The sequence below is a fragment of the Myotis lucifugus genome, unplaced genomic scaffold, assembly GCF_000147115.1.
Source record: "Myotis lucifugus unplaced genomic scaffold, Myoluc2.0 scaffold_121, whole genome shotgun sequence".
Classification (NCBI taxonomy): Eukaryota; Metazoa; Chordata; class Mammalia; order Chiroptera; family Vespertilionidae; genus Myotis; species Myotis lucifugus.
Window position 1 is genome coordinate 2,587,466 of NW_005871169.1, and position 15,612 is coordinate 2,603,077.

The window sequence follows — 15,612 nt, forward strand, 5'->3', positions numbered from 1 at the left end:
TTGAAAATACCTAGTGGAATGTGGTATTTCTTGTGCAGTGTATATAAGCTGAGTGGGCTCTGTGAGGGCCCATCCTATGATGAATAGACAATAAGCTGGATAGTTGCTATGATTTGAATTGGCTTTAAATAAAAATGCTCCATGTTTTAGAGAATGTAAACCTCCTGAAGGGCAGAGATTTGTTATTTTTCAGTGCTGCCTTTTCAGTGATTACAATACTTGGCTCATAGTCACAATAAATATTTGTTAAATGAGTGAATATAGTTACCCTATGGATTGATATAAAAGCTGCATAAAGTCATGACACCGTGAGGTTTAAACTGTCTTTAAGTCATTCTCCTGAAAACTAATTTAATTTGTGTTATTGCCACTTTGTCCGCACACAGAGGAAGAGCCAAATTTACTGATGTTTGAAACAAGTGCTTTAAACAATAATTCTAGGATGGTACTTGCACCTTGGCTTTAGGGAAAGTTGTGGCAGATAGAAAAATGTTTAAATGTTTTATTCTGACTTCTTGTCTGGACAAGAGTACAGACTCATTTCTTCTTGTTCATCCCGGATAAGAATAACTGTAGTAGGTAGTTAGACAAGAGCAGAGTAGGGACCATAGACCACAGGCAGAGGGTCACCAGGGTGGAGAGCCCCTGGTGCCTAGCAATGGACAAAACTACAAACTCTTGACCACCACTCCCTTAAGCATTAATCCCTGAAGATGACATCTAGGCTTCAGGTGTGTTTCAGCTCCAGACCCAGAGAAGCAGCCAAATCAGATGGAGCAGCGCTGTGGCCGACATCAGGACCAGCTGCAATGACTAATGACACCTGCCCTGGCGCTGGCCAATTAGTGGAGACCACGACCCTGAGGGGCTCACCTGGAAAACTGATGAATATGCTATTGAGATCCTTCCCTGGGACCTCAAGATAAAAGCCTTTAGGATGGGGACCCCAGGCAAATGCACTCTCTCTTTTTCCAGAGCATGCCCACACCTTTCCTCCCTCTTTCATCTCTCAAGGCAAGCCTCCCCACCCCTCTCTCCTCTGAAACTAATTTTCTGAACACATTCCTTCTATGGCTCACTTTGTTCCACCTCTGTGACTTTCTAAATAAACTTATTTTTATAATTTGAGTCTTGACTCTAAATTCTTTCTTAGCCAGAACTCAAGTACCAAGGGTGTTGAACCGAGCTCTAACATTTGGTGCTATTTCACTGCCAACATAGTGATCATTTCTGGATAAGTACAATTATAAGTTAATGCAAGAGGCATCAGAAAGAGAACCCTGAGAGATGGGATGAGGAAAAGAATCTAGCTAAGTACTCCGAAGACTGGAGGGGGAACATAGTTGCAGGATGGATATCTACGACCTCTCGCCCAACAAAATAAGGTAACCCAGGCTTGGTGTTCCCCACCCTCAACCTAGCAACAGAAAGGAGCCCAGAATGGCTCATTTATACCCCCGATGGAACTGGAGTCCTGTTGATAAAACCAGGTGAGTCTGATACCACCAGCAAGGGCAGTATATAGGATTTCCCACTGACAAATATCTAGGGAAGCATTCTACTTCCCTGCCAGGCCTGAGACTTCTCTCTTGCTGAGAGGTTTGGGCAGCCAGAGGCACCAGCAAGGAGGATCCCACCACAAAAGTGCCTGATCCAGGAAGACTTTTCATCCCATGGGCAGGGGCTCCCTCCCCTAACTTAGAGGCACAGGTAACCTGGCCTAGAGTAGCATCATCAAGGACCACTGGGAGCCCTAGCAGCACCAGAAAACTGAGCGGACCAAAATAACATTGCACAGGCGCTGACAATGAACTGTTACTGGAATCACACACCAAAATGTAGGCCTGAAGCTGCATGCTAAACAAACACACTGACTGCCTGCTAAAATAAGATTAATATGTGATGCAGAGACTCCTAATGTAACAGACAAAATATCCAGGATACAATTCTAAAATCACTCGTTATACCAAGAACCAAAAAAATCACAACTTGAGCCTTAGCTGGGTTGTCTCAGTGGATAGAGCATTGGCCTGTGGACTAAAGGGTCCCAGGTTCGATTCCAGTTAAGGGCACATGCCTGGGTTGTGGGCTTGATTCCCAGTGTGGGGTGTGCAGGAGGTGGCTGATCAATGATTCTCTCCCATCATTGATGTTTCTCTCTCTCTCTCTCTCTCTCTCTCTCTCTCTCTCTCTCTCTCTTTCTTTCTTTCTCCCCCTCTCCCTCACCCTCTCTCTTCCTCTCTGCAATTAATAAAAATATTTTAAAAAATCACAACTTGAATAAGAGAAAACAGTCTACTGATGACACTACAAAGATGAATCAGATGGCACTACAAAGATGAATCAGATGGCACTACAAAGATGAATCAGGTGTTGGAATTATCTGACAAGGATTTAAAAGCAGCCATCATAAAAATGTCTTAACAAGCAATTACAAAATCTCTTGAAACAAACACAAATAGGAAGGCTCAGCAAGAAATAGTTAACAAAATTTTTTTAAAGTGAAAAAGATTACTATGGTATGTACATTTTATCCCATTAAAAAGAAATAATGGGTATAACTGAAAAACAAGTAACCAAATTTTTAAAACTCATTGCATAGATCCAATAGTAGAGTAGAAATGACAGAATCAGTGAACATAAAATAAATCAATAGAATTAATCCAATCTGAATAAGAGAGAAGAAAGACTGGGAGGAAAATGAACCTCAGGAATGTGTGGGGCAATAGCATAGGTGCCAACACTCATACTTGGAGTCTCATAAGTAGAGGAGAAAATAAAAAAGAGCTGGAAGACCATGCAAAGAAATAATGGATAAACATTTCAAAATTAGCAAAAGATAGAAATGCAGGTTCAAGATGGTGAGTGAACTCCAAACAAGGTAAACAGAAAGAAATCTATGCCAAGAAATATTACAATTAAACATGTGAAAACAGAAAAAAATATCAAAAGCAGCAGAGAGAAGTGACACATTACTGTAGAGAAATACACTTTGAATGACAGATTTCTCATCAGAAACCATGAGGGCCAGAAGCAGGCACAAAATGTTTCAAATGCTTAAAGAAAAAAAACTGTTAACTGCAAATTCTGTATTAGTCCAAACTATTCTTCAGGAATAAAGGGGAAATAATGATATTCTCAAATGAAGCAAAACTAAAAGCATTTGTTGTTAGCAATCCTATCCACAAAAAATGGCTAACGGAAGTTCTTAAAAAAAATGATAAAATAAGACATCTTGGAGTATCAGGAAGGAAGACAGAATAATGAAAAGAGCAGAAATATGGATACATACAATAAACTATGCTTCTCAGGAATTTTATTATCACATTTGATGATTGAAACAAGAATTATAGCATTGGATGCTCAAGACAATAGTATTTAAAAGTGGGGAAGGTAAGGGGACCTGAGTAGAAGTGAGATTTCATTTCACTCCAAGTGTTAAAATGCTGAGACCAGTGAACTGAGAAATCATGTATGTATATTGTAATGCTCAGAGCAACCACTGAAAAAAATATACAAAGAAGTTCAGGCAAAACCACTATAAATAAATCAGGATGGAATACTAAAAGTGTTCACATAACCCGTAGGAAGGCTAGAAAAGGGAAACAGAAGAGCAAGAAGCCGAAAACAAATGATTAAATGTCACACAAGCTCTATCATATCAACAATTATCTTAAATATAATTGGTCAAAATACACTAATTAGAATACAGAGATTAGCAGAGTGGGTTAAAAACATGACTTAATTATGTGTCATTTATAAGAAACTTCAAATAAAATGATGTAGGTAGGTTGAAAGTAAAAGGCTGGTAAAAATAAGACCCACAAAGGAAATCTGCCTTAATTTTATGTCAAAATGACAAAAAGTTATAGGAATGAAGATAAAAACTGGGAGCAGATTAAACGTTCTACAATTAGACAATGGTGAAGCCAATCAATAAAACATTATGCAATGATGCAGCCACTTGAAAAACTGGCAGTTCTTCAAAAAGTTGAGTCACCATATGACCCAGCAATTCTACTGATGGGTATATACTGAAGACAACTGAAAACATATGTCTACACACAAACTTGTACACCCATGTTCATAGCAGCATTACCCATAATAGCCAAAAAGTGGAAAAGGCTAGTATGTTTATCAATTGATGAATGCATAAACAAAATGTGTACATCCATACAATGGATTCGTCATATAAAGAATGAAGTAGTGATACTTGCTATAATGGGTGAATCTTGAAAGCATTACATTAAGTGAAAGAAGCCAGATACAAAAGAACACGTACAATTTCATTTTATGTGAAATGTCCAGCATAGGCAAGGTGGATTAGTGATTTCCAGGGAAGGGGAAAGAGGGGCATTCAGAAAAGTACAGGATTTCTTTTTGGGATGATGAAAATGTTATGGAACTAGATTGTGGTGATGGTGATACAACTCTGAATATACTACAAAAGCATATAATTGTTCACTTAAATAGGGTGAACTTTATGGTATGTGAATTGTATCTGTCTGTCTCTGTCTCTCTGAGTGTATCTCCATGTGTCTGTGTGCATATAAGACCTTGTACAACTTTTTACAGTTCTTGTTAAGGAGACCAGGTAGTGACATTGAATTAGGCTCAGGTGAAATAAAACAAAGAAGAGAGGAAGGGACACCGTTTTATCCATGTATATTCTGTGATTATAACTCTGAAATTATTCATCTGAAAATAGATTGGAATAAAATAATAGGTAGGAATTATGTTAGAGTAATTGAATTCTAAATCTCCCTGTTTATGTTTTGCAAATTGGATGTAGAATAGTTACATTACTTTTATAATTAAAAACATTCTTTCATTCAAAGGCAATACTCTATTTCAAGTCTCTACCATAGAGTCTGATCATTGTAAAGTAGCTTTCCAGTCACTAGTTCATTTGCATTCTGATGCCTTGTAATGCAGGCTCCTCCCCAGACTCTTATTCCTCCAGGACAGACTGTATCTTACCCAGTTCTGTCTCTTCAGCGCCTGCCTCAGATGATGACAAATTGTGGGTATCTAATATATAATTTTCCTGTTAACCTGACTTAAATATATGTATGCTGAGTACTATAACAGAATCATTATGGTCTTTCATAACTCGTTGGAATAATTCTATTAGTGAACCTAAACAAGAATTGCACATTACTAGTAGATGTTAAAGGAAAAGTATTTAATACTCGAATTGTGTATCACTCCTCAGGGATTGTTTATGTCTGCTCTAAACATAGTCTAGGAATTGTTGACAAAGCCTGATTTAGCAGTACTTCCGTAATAAATATAGCCCAAGCCACTGTGAAAGAAAACTTACAAAAGGACAAAGGTTTGGGTTTTTATAGATCTTAGAATAATGGCACTGAAAACTGAGAGGTGAGGTCATCTCATCCTTCTTCCTGCCCTTGATGGCAACACCTTATATCTTCCCACAGATCTGTGTGGCACTTCAATGGACAAGTCCCCTGGGAGTGATGGCCCTTTGTAAAGCCTCAGCCTCATTAAAACACTCCTCCCATCATAAATCACATCAGTGGAGCAAAGCCTCCCATCACCAGATAAAGATGCCTCTGTACTGCTTCCATTTGTGTCTTTCCAATTAAAAACGCAGGAGGCAGCTTTCTATACGGCCACCTTTCCCCAGACTCTTCCTTCTCCCTTCCCCTCAGTGGTGACACACCTACCTCACTGGCTCTCTTCCTCTCATCAAACACAAAACACATTGTGACAAAAATTCATTTCCTCCTTTTCAAAAGATCCGATTCAATATAGGTTGCAATTGTTTACCACCTACAATTCTACAATCAATCACATTGAAGTGTTAGTGCCATTTTGCATTGCCTTTCATCCTAGTATGAATGATGTCTAAATCTCTCACTTTATTGCCTTGTTCAGGGAATTGTAGGAGTCACCAAGCAGAAAACTTATTTTGTTCTGTTTAGGCTACCTTGGCAAGGGATGCCAGGAACCTGGAACATTTACCCATGGTAAACCCACACTTGGATTAATGCAGTGGAAGTGCTGAAATTCTGGTGACCAGAGCTGTGGGAGGTAGAGCAAGCTGTGTTTGTTTTCACGCTGGCTTTTGGAGCCATTGATCCTAGCAATTTCTATTTCCTCCGCTCTGTGCCCTATCCCTAGCCAGTCCCTGTCTCACAAGACCTCCCAGTACGTATTTTATGTTTTCTACAACTTGAGTAGATACATTATGCATGTGTGTGTGTGTGTGTGTGTGTGTGTGTGTGTGTGTGTGTGTGTGTAACATGTGCCATTAGCACACCCATGGTCCTTACCTAAAGACCTATTTCCCTATTATAGTTCTTCCCCTGGATATAAATTTTCTGATTATATTCTCTTGTTTATTTTTGTACTTTAGAAAAATATCTGGGGGGGGGGGGAGGAAAGTCCTCCAAACCCTCAATAATGTGTAACAGTCTACCTTCTCAGGAAAATCTCTGCCAAACCTGAATTATTCAAATGGTAATGAATAACTCATCATTCCTTTTCATTATACTCAAGGATAATTGCAATCAGTGCAGTAATGAGCATGGAGAACAAATGCCCGGATTATGTTCCCTGAGTCAAGACCACACTGCATTCAAAGAGATCAGTTCATCGTAGTAGTGGATTTGGTAATTTCCTAGAAGGTAATGCATTTCAGATGAAATCAGAAAATGAGGAGTTTTAAACTTACATGAATTTCCATAATTATTTTATGCAATGCTTCATGGAAAATAAATAGAAAATTGGAGCAATATTATATTGCCCAGAAATTTTATAGAAAATCACAAAACTGGCATATATAAATACACTATTTAAACAATGTTATGTCCCTGAAATAGAGAATGAATTATCATAAGGTTAAAGGGGAATATTATATTCACAAATGCTTTTATTAATACTAAAAGCACAGGTTAATTCTACAGTGTTTTGTTTTAAACTGATATGAAATTGAAGAGACTAAAGAAAGCACCAAAGCCAGACTGAAACTGTGCTATGAGACAGGAGCTGGAACATAGGGTATGAGAATCTTGCCATTCTTCCTCCTAAACATCTCTCCCCATTTCAACCCTCTCTCCTCATTCTCATAACTGCCATGCTGATCCAGCCCTCCAGGTAAATTCAGCAGGCTTACCAGAAATATCACTAAGGATCATTTCACTCGAGATATATGAGCAGTACCCTGTTTTCAACCTGCCACTTAAGGCCCATAATCAATTAAAACAGGAATTTCTAGGGGTGAAAAAGACAGGCTTAGGACATTTTAGAAATTGTAGAAACTAAGGGGACCACGGAAGAAGCACAGGGCTGCAGAGGGGAACTGACTAGGGGAAGTGAATAGGGGCGCTGAAAAGCTACAACAGGTACATTTCCATAGAATGAGGGAGCTGGGAACAGCAAAAGGTCTATATTTACAAAATAAAGGGAAGGAAGCCCCTCATCCAGAAGGAGAAGAAGAAAGCCCAAAGGGAATAGAAAAACAATAAGGAAGGAGGGGAGGAAAACTTCACATGTGAAGTGAGGTTTGACCTTTGAGCTCAGAAGTTACTACAGTAACCTGTCCAAGGAAATAGTGACCAATCAGTGTGGATATCAAGGCAACAAGATCTGCAGCCTTTATAAGCCATAGGGAAAGAAAACGAACTCAGTGGGACTCTTTCCCCCTCCCCACGTGGGGATCTGTGCTGTGGGATTCTTCCCCTTTCCCACATGGGAGTCTGTACTTGTTCTTCAATAAAATTTCCACGTTTGCTACACCACCTTCCATCCGTGGAGTCATTCTTCGATTCCATCAGACAAAGAATCCGGGAACCATCCTGCCCAGGTGAACACTGTGTGTTCCAGTCCAAAAAATCCCGCTTCACGATCACTTTTCTCCAAAATGACCTCCTGGGCTTACAGAACCACTGTGTCAGTAGTCTGCCTAAACTGGGTTTAGGATCTCATTTTCAGTTTGATACATGCTGTTTTCCTAACAGTGTATTGGTATATATTTTGTCCAATGTTGTCACACCCATTTTGATACTGTTGCTTTATTACTGCTTTCTAGATTTATACAGATGCCTTTATTGCAAACCAGAGAAGGTCATGACCTTTATTTCTTTTGAATTTCTCTGGTTGTGGGTGTCATATGTCTGCAATAAATGCTTATTAAGACTATAAAACGATGGAATTTGGATGAATCTAGTAAAAATTAAAAACAAACTTTGGTATATATAATAGTTACAGAAATTATATTGTTACAGAAAACCAGAGAAGAACCAAGCAACGCTTAGAGAGATGGAGTTACATTTATTATTATTATTATTACGTGCGGGCCCAGAGAAAAATGTCTCTAGAATTCTGGGCAAAGTCACACAGGAAGTTTCCTGTATTTATACCTTTTTACCCTCTTTGTCTCACAAATATGGGGTTCTGTTCTGGTCCCCTTTGCAAGTTCTTAAAGAGCCCCTATGTGGTGGGGCTTTGAGATCTTGACCAAAGGCTTGGCCTGGTGCCAGCACTGATAACTTCGTCTGGGGAAGGTTTAATGGCCTCTCTGAAATGGGAGTGGTCTTATTTTCCTTATTATTTAAGCCAGCAAGCATTTACAGAAGCCAAAATGCAGGGTTAAAATTTCAAACAGCAGTTTTTATGTAAGATGGATGCTTCAATATTAATGTAGCAATGGAATACTCTTTAAGAATTTGGAGAAAAGATAAAAAACAAAGGGCTAAATAAAGTCTTCACATTTAGCAATAAAATTTCCAGGAAACTTTCCTCAGCCAGGTAGAAAACTGAAGGTTTTTTTTTATCTGAACAAAATGAATATGCCCAGGGGGAGAAAATACCTTAAAAATGACATTTGGAGTTTCCCAATGAAATTGTCTGATTGACAGTCAATCACCCCATGATAAAACCTACTAGTTATGAACATCAGCCATGCACAGAGCTTATCATCCATTCTTTAGTGTCTTATTCTTAAATTTAAATGCACACATAGGATCCACAGGAAGTGATGGAGCTGACTTTGAACCTAGATGAACTCCAGAGCCCATGTTCTTAATCCTTCAACCATATGGTCTTTCCTAGACATGACTTTAGCTGGAAAAATCTGTAATGTATTCCACTTTGTATCCCTGTCATTTTGCAGCATGTGTAATACATAAAGGGCACATACAGAATATTTGTGGAATGCATTCTGGGAATAGGAAAACCCAATAAAAGAGGAAGGTCTTATGGAGATCATGCTGAATACCTTTTCTATTTCACTAAAAGATTTGCTAGGTGCAGTGATCTTTAAAAATATAATCCTGCCGAAGCCGGTTTGGCTCAGTGGATAGAGCGTCGGCCTGCGGACTCAAAGGTCCCAGGTTCGATTCCGGTCAAGCGCATGTACCTGGGTTGCGGGCACATCCCCAGTAGGAGATGTGCAGGAGGTGGCTGATCGATGTTTCTCTCTCATCGATGTTTCTAACTCTCTATCTCTCTCCCTTCCTCTCTGTAGAAAATCAATAAAAAAAAAATATATAAAAAAAATAAAAAAATAAAAATAAAAATATAATCCTGATCATAGCTATGTTCTGAGCTGAGAGAGTTAGAATTGTCCTGTGTTGGGAGATTCTAATCTAACCTATTCTGTTTTATCCTAAAATTGACAGATAGTTCATAATGTCAAACTTTTCTCCCACCCCTAACCAAAGTTGTTAAGCTTAAACAAACCTTGGACTGATATAACTTTAAAGAAATGTATTCAACTTGAAATGCCATTTATTGTTGTTACACTCATTTCTTAAAACAACAAAATGATAAAAAACTCTAACCCCAGTATCACCTCGCATAAACAACAACTTGCCAGCTATTTTTGTTGTTGAGGCTGAATAGAACAGGTGTAAAACAGTGTTACATTTCTCTGTAATATTAAATTGCACCACGTTATTTAAGGGGGCAATTTTATGTAGATTCTATCTAAAATTTACACAGACTATTTTCAAAAATTTTAAAACCAATGTGTCTTCATACAAAAGCACTCTTTTATTTCTTAAGAAAGTTTGTATAGTAACCAATTCCTATCCCATCTTCTTAATTCTGGTTTCAAGTTTTAAAAAGTTATAAAATATACATAACAAAATTTCCATTTTAATAATTTTTAAAATTTAGTGGCATCACACACATTCACATTGTTGTGCAACCATTATAATTATTCATCTTTAGAACTTATTTTCATTTTTCCAAAGTGAAATTCTATACCCATTAAACAGTAACTCCCATTGTCCTTCCTCCAGCCATAGAAAACACCATTTTACTTTCTGTCTCAATGATTTTGACTACTTTAGGTTCTTTTATAAGTGGAATCATAGAGTATTTGTCTTTTTGTGTCTGGCTTATTTTACTTAGCATAGTATCATCCATGTTGTAGCATGTTTCAGAATTTCCTTCCTTTGTAAAGCTGAATAATATTTCATTGTATGTATGTACCACATTTTGTTTTTCCATTTATGTCTTCCAATGGTCACTTGGGTTGTTTCTACCTTTTAGCTACTGTGAATAATGCTGCTATGAACATGATTGTACAAAGACATTTTTGAGTCCCTGTTTTCAATTCTATTGGCTATATGCCCAGGCAATGCTAGACTATATGGTAATTCTGTATTTAATTTTTTGAGGAACCACCATACTGTTTTATAGTGGTTGTAACATTTTACCAACAGTGCACAAGGTTTTAATTTCTACACATCCTACCAACAACTTGTTGTGTTTTTGTTTGTTTGTTTGTTTGTTGACAGTGGCCATCCTAATGGGTGTGAAGTGATATCTCATTGCGGTTTTGATTTGCATTTTCCTAATGATTAATGACGTTGAGCATCTTTTCATGTGCTTTTTGGCATTTGTATATCTTCATTGGTTTTACAAATTTCTTTGCCAATTTCTCAATTGGATTATTTGTTTTTTGTTGTCCAATTATGAATTCTCCATATATTCTGAATATTAACCTCTTATCATATATATGATTTGTAAATATCGTTTACCAGAGTGTGAGTTGCCTTTACACTCTGTTGATGGTGTCCTTTGATACACATGTTTTTCACTTAGTCCAACTTATTTATTTTTTGTTGCCAGCTTTTTTGGTGTCATATCCAAGAAATCATTGCCAAATCCACTGTCATGAAGCTTTCCCCCTATGTTTTCTTCTAAGAATGTTATAGTTTTAGCTCCTACATTTAGATATTTGATTCATTTTGAGTTCATCTTTGTGTACGCTGAAGGGTAAGGGTCCTGCCTGTGAATAACATGCAAACATTTTCCCAGCACCATTCGTTAAAAGGCAGCTACTTTAAATATATATATAGATGTTGATTTCAGAGAGGAAGGGAGAGGGAGAGCGAGAGAGAGAAATATCAATGATGAGAGAGAACCATTGATTGGCTGCCTCCTGCATGCCCCCCACCGGCGACGGACCCCACAACCTGGGCATGTGCCCTTGACTGGAATCAAACCCAGGACCCTTCAGTCCACAGGCTGACACTCTATCCACTGAACCAAACCAGCTGGGGAAAAAGGCAGCTACTTCTTAAGCAAGGATTGTTTTAGTGGGTGTTTCCAAAGCAGTGTGTTACCATTTCAAAGGTCAAATAGATAATGATTAAGTTGCACATCACTTAAAGGTTGAAGAGTACAGAAGAGCTAAGATCATTTACACCCTCGGGGGGGGGGGGAGACCAACTTAGCCTTCTAGGGCAAAGAAGAAAGAATTAAAAACTTGCAGGATATTCCAGAGGTCAAAGTACACACCTGCCTGGTCTGTTTTCTCCAGACTCCCACACTCGGTTGGAGTGGCCTCCCTCTTACCCGACAACCTAGGAGGGTTGGTGAGGAACATGTCCTCATCTTTCCGTTGGAGTGTGGTTATTTTATTGACATTTGCAAAATCAGATGGTGAAACTGGACGACTTGAGTTGCAGAGCCAAACAAGGATTACTGACCTCCAACAGTAAGTAGATCCATGCATATTTTTTCTGCTGATGGACTAGGGTTGTTCCTTATCCATTTTCCCAAATAGCCAGATAAGCAAAGGAGTAATTTTTCTTGAGAAAAATAATGATATTAAAAACAAATAGGAAAAAATGTGTGGAATTATCTTCTACACAAATCATTTATTTATCATTTTGCAAATAAAGCAAGTATGCAAAATGGAGATATCTCTTGGAAATTTGCAGAGAAATGAATGGCATATGAACAGGGAGAATTTACTTGAGTTGCCCAAAAGTGAAGTTATATGCACTCTATAAATATTCAGTGAGAAACTTCATTTTTTGGATTTAAAAATTATATGTTCTGCCCGGCCGGCATAGCTCAGTGGTTGAGCGTTGACCTATGAATCAGGAGGTTACTGTTCAATTCTTGGTCAGGGCACATGTCTGGGTTGCAAGCTCAATCTCCAGTGTGAGGTGTGTAGGAGGCAGCTGATCAATGATTCTGTCTCATCATTGATTTTTCTGTCTCTCATTGCCTCTCTGAAATCAATAAAAATATATTTTAAAAAATTATATCCTAATTAATGATGCATTCTCTGGTTTGTATTATATAGGCCTCGAATGGCTACAGAGAGAGGAAATTTAGTGTTTCTTACTGGGTCTGCTCAAAACATTGAATTTAAAACTGGATCCCTGGGGAAAATTAAATTAAATGATGAAGACCTTGGCGAATGTTTACAACAGGTAATACATTGGTAATATAGTGAAGTAATTTTGTATATCCATGTATGGTCACTTAATTGACCAGTTACTTATTAATCTGTACCTTGAATCTTTAGCACCGGGCACATAATTGGAGGGGGCGCAAGTCCGTGTAAAGAGCCATGCCCTCGGGTTAACGATGGGCAGAGGGTGTGCTGCTAGTGCTGTGCAGGCTTACACACTCTAGTCCAGAGATAATACTGGGGACTCCTCCACACGGGGAGCAAAGAAGGAGGGGCACCAGAGAAAGGAGAAGTGACCAGTTCACTTTTACCACAGAACAGAATTGGCCAATTATTTCCCTTCTTCTTGAGTGTTTCCAGTGCTCCTTCTTAGCTGCATCATGCTGGTGCGTCAGCCGCGGTGCAGCAGCTGGCATTATTTGGAGCTCGCTGTGGGCTGCCCACTGTACTCTGCACTTTGTGTGCATTATCTCATCTAACCCGCACAGCTGCCCAGGAAGCTGGCTGATGATGACCCCGTTTATAGGGGGTAAAGGGACCCTGCAGCAGTTCTGTCACTTGCACAAGGGCACACACAGAATGGCTGAGTCAGCATTTGAAACCCGAACAGTCTGATTCCAAGCCAGGCCTTTTAACAAACACTCTAAACTGTTATTATGGGGGAAAACTGCAAATGGAAAATACTTTGAGAGATGGTTGCTGAAAATGGTAAATGGAATTATGCCATGGCTATTTTAGTCTGAAGTTTATTCTACATGGCAGTGTTTTGGTTTTTATAATAATGGCCAAGATTTTAGTGCTTAAAATAAAATAATGCTCAAATTTTAAAATTTTGTTCCTGTAACACATACGAACATTTTTCACTCGCATTTATTTGCTTCTTCCCCCTTTTTCCATCCTTATCCTCCTCATTCTTTTTCTTCTTCATCTTCTTTTTAAAATTAGATCCAGAAAAACAAAGACGATATTGCAGATTTAAAAAGGAGTGCAGGTGGTCTGCCTCAAAATATTTCTAGTCAAATACATCAGCTTAATTCTAAGGTAAGTCTGACATCTATACCATTAAAGCAAGTGGGGTCTCCTCAATGCACCTTCATAAGCAACCATTTGGCAGGAAACATACCAACTTTGTGTCTTCTGTAGAAATTTAACATTGCAATCATGGACATTTTGGTTAAATGACACAGCTCTCATAGAGGATGTGGATGTGGTGATGGGCAGAATGTTGGAAATACTGTAGCAGGAACTTGTTGTATAAGTAGCCTTGCTCATGTTCTGATAACAACCTTCTTATTGGAGAAGTGGATGAATCCCTGTCATTGATAAAAATTCCCAGAGTCATTGTGTGCAGAGAAGCAATGAATCAATTCATCAGTGGGTTGTAGTTCTTTCTTAAAAAGTCTATGTGATGAAAGTAGAAAGAAAAGGAAGCTTGGAGGGGAGAGGAATGATGAGGGGTCTGGCACTAAAAGAAGAACCAAACAGATAAAGTGAGTCACCAAAAGAGGGCATTAGAAAAGCATGTCAATGGGGATAACAGTTTATGTAAAATGCCTTTGAATCAGGTAACTTATGCTCTTTCCTCCCCACTTCTAGTTTGTGGATCTTGAGAGAAAAGTTCAAAGCTTACAGCAGGTAAGTCCCATAAGTACTACATATCTAACATCATTAACGAATCTAGTATTCTTATCTTAAGATGGATGATTCATATCAAGGACTTTGATTTTTGCTATAGTTTAATTATCATCATACTTTATGCTTCCCAGGATAGAGATGAGGAACTTGAGTCTCAGAGAGATGAAGTGACCAGCCCAAGGTCACTGGGCATGTGAGCACTGCGGCCTCTGACTCGCTCACCACTCCACGTGCTCTTCCTCTTATGCTGTCACCCTTCAGTGGTGATATGGTGGGCTTAAGTGTGCTCTCTCTGCTCAGCTACTGACCACCCAGCTTGCTGATTCTGGCATCAAGGACTAAGTTTTGAAGATCATTTGTCCTCTCTAACAATAAATTAAGAAGTCTGAGGTGTATCACAAAATATTCCAAACTTCTTTAAAAGTAGGCTTGCTGCCCTCACCTGTTTGGCTCAGTGGATAGAGCTTTGGCCTGTGGACTGAAGGGTCCCAGGTTCGATTCCGGTCAAGGACATGTACCTTGGTTGCGGGCACATCCCCAGTGGGGATGTGCAGGAGGCAGCTGATCGATGTTTCTCTCTCATCGATGTGTCTAGCTCTCTGTCCCTCTCCCTTCCTCAATAAAACATATTTAAAAAAAATAAAAGTAGGCTTGCTGGTAAATTTGAACAATCTCTTAGGGCAAGCATGTCAAACTCTCGGCCCGCAGGCTGCATGCCTCTTTTCTTTAGCCCGTGTTAGCCTTTGAGTTTGACATGCTTGTCTTAGGGTATACCTTTCGTTGTACTACAGGCTTATAAACTAGTCCTTGTCTGGGGTTCGTTGTTTTTTTTTAAAATCCCTTTTGTAGTAGGCTGGTATTTTTGAGAGTTTCATGGAAGTCATAACCTTCTACCCAAAGAAATGCACAGAGTGTCCCATATTTAAATATTTAAATAAAAGGCAGGGGATTCCAGGTTAACAATCTCTGCCCTAATGTTCTTTGTTTTTTTAAAAAAATATATTTATTTATTAATTTTAGAGAGGAAGGGAGAAGAAGAGAGAGAGAAACATCAATGAGAGAGAATCATTGATCGGCTGCCTCCTGCACGCCCCCAAACGGGGAGCGAGCCTGCAACCCAGGCATGTGCCCTTGGCCAGAATCGAACCTGGGACCCTTCAGTCCGCAGGGTAATGCTCTATCCATTGAGCCAAGCCAGCTAGGTCTCTGCCCTAATGTTCTTGATCTGATTTGAGTATGCTTCAAATGATGTCTTCTGCTTTGATGTTTCATATTTGGCAAACAAGTTAATT

At 38.9% G+C, this 15,612-nt stretch overlaps 1 protein-coding gene across 1 annotated transcript in view; it reads left to right on the top strand.

The window, feature by feature from the left end:
• Positions 1–11,861: 11,861 nt before the first annotated feature.
• The window catches only part of CUBN (cubilin), a 282,087-nt gene continuing 278,336 nt past the window's right edge, over positions 11,862–15,612 (top strand). The window contains exons 1-4 of the mRNA XM_006093733.3: positions 11,862–11,977; positions 12,575–12,704; positions 13,631–13,726; positions 14,282–14,320. Of these exons, the coding sequence (XP_006093795.1) occupies positions 11,865–11,977; positions 12,575–12,704; positions 13,631–13,726; positions 14,282–14,320 (378 nt within the window). The 5' untranslated portion in view covers positions 11,862–11,864. The remainder of the gene's footprint in view (positions 11,978–12,574; positions 12,705–13,630; positions 13,727–14,281; positions 14,321–15,612) is intronic.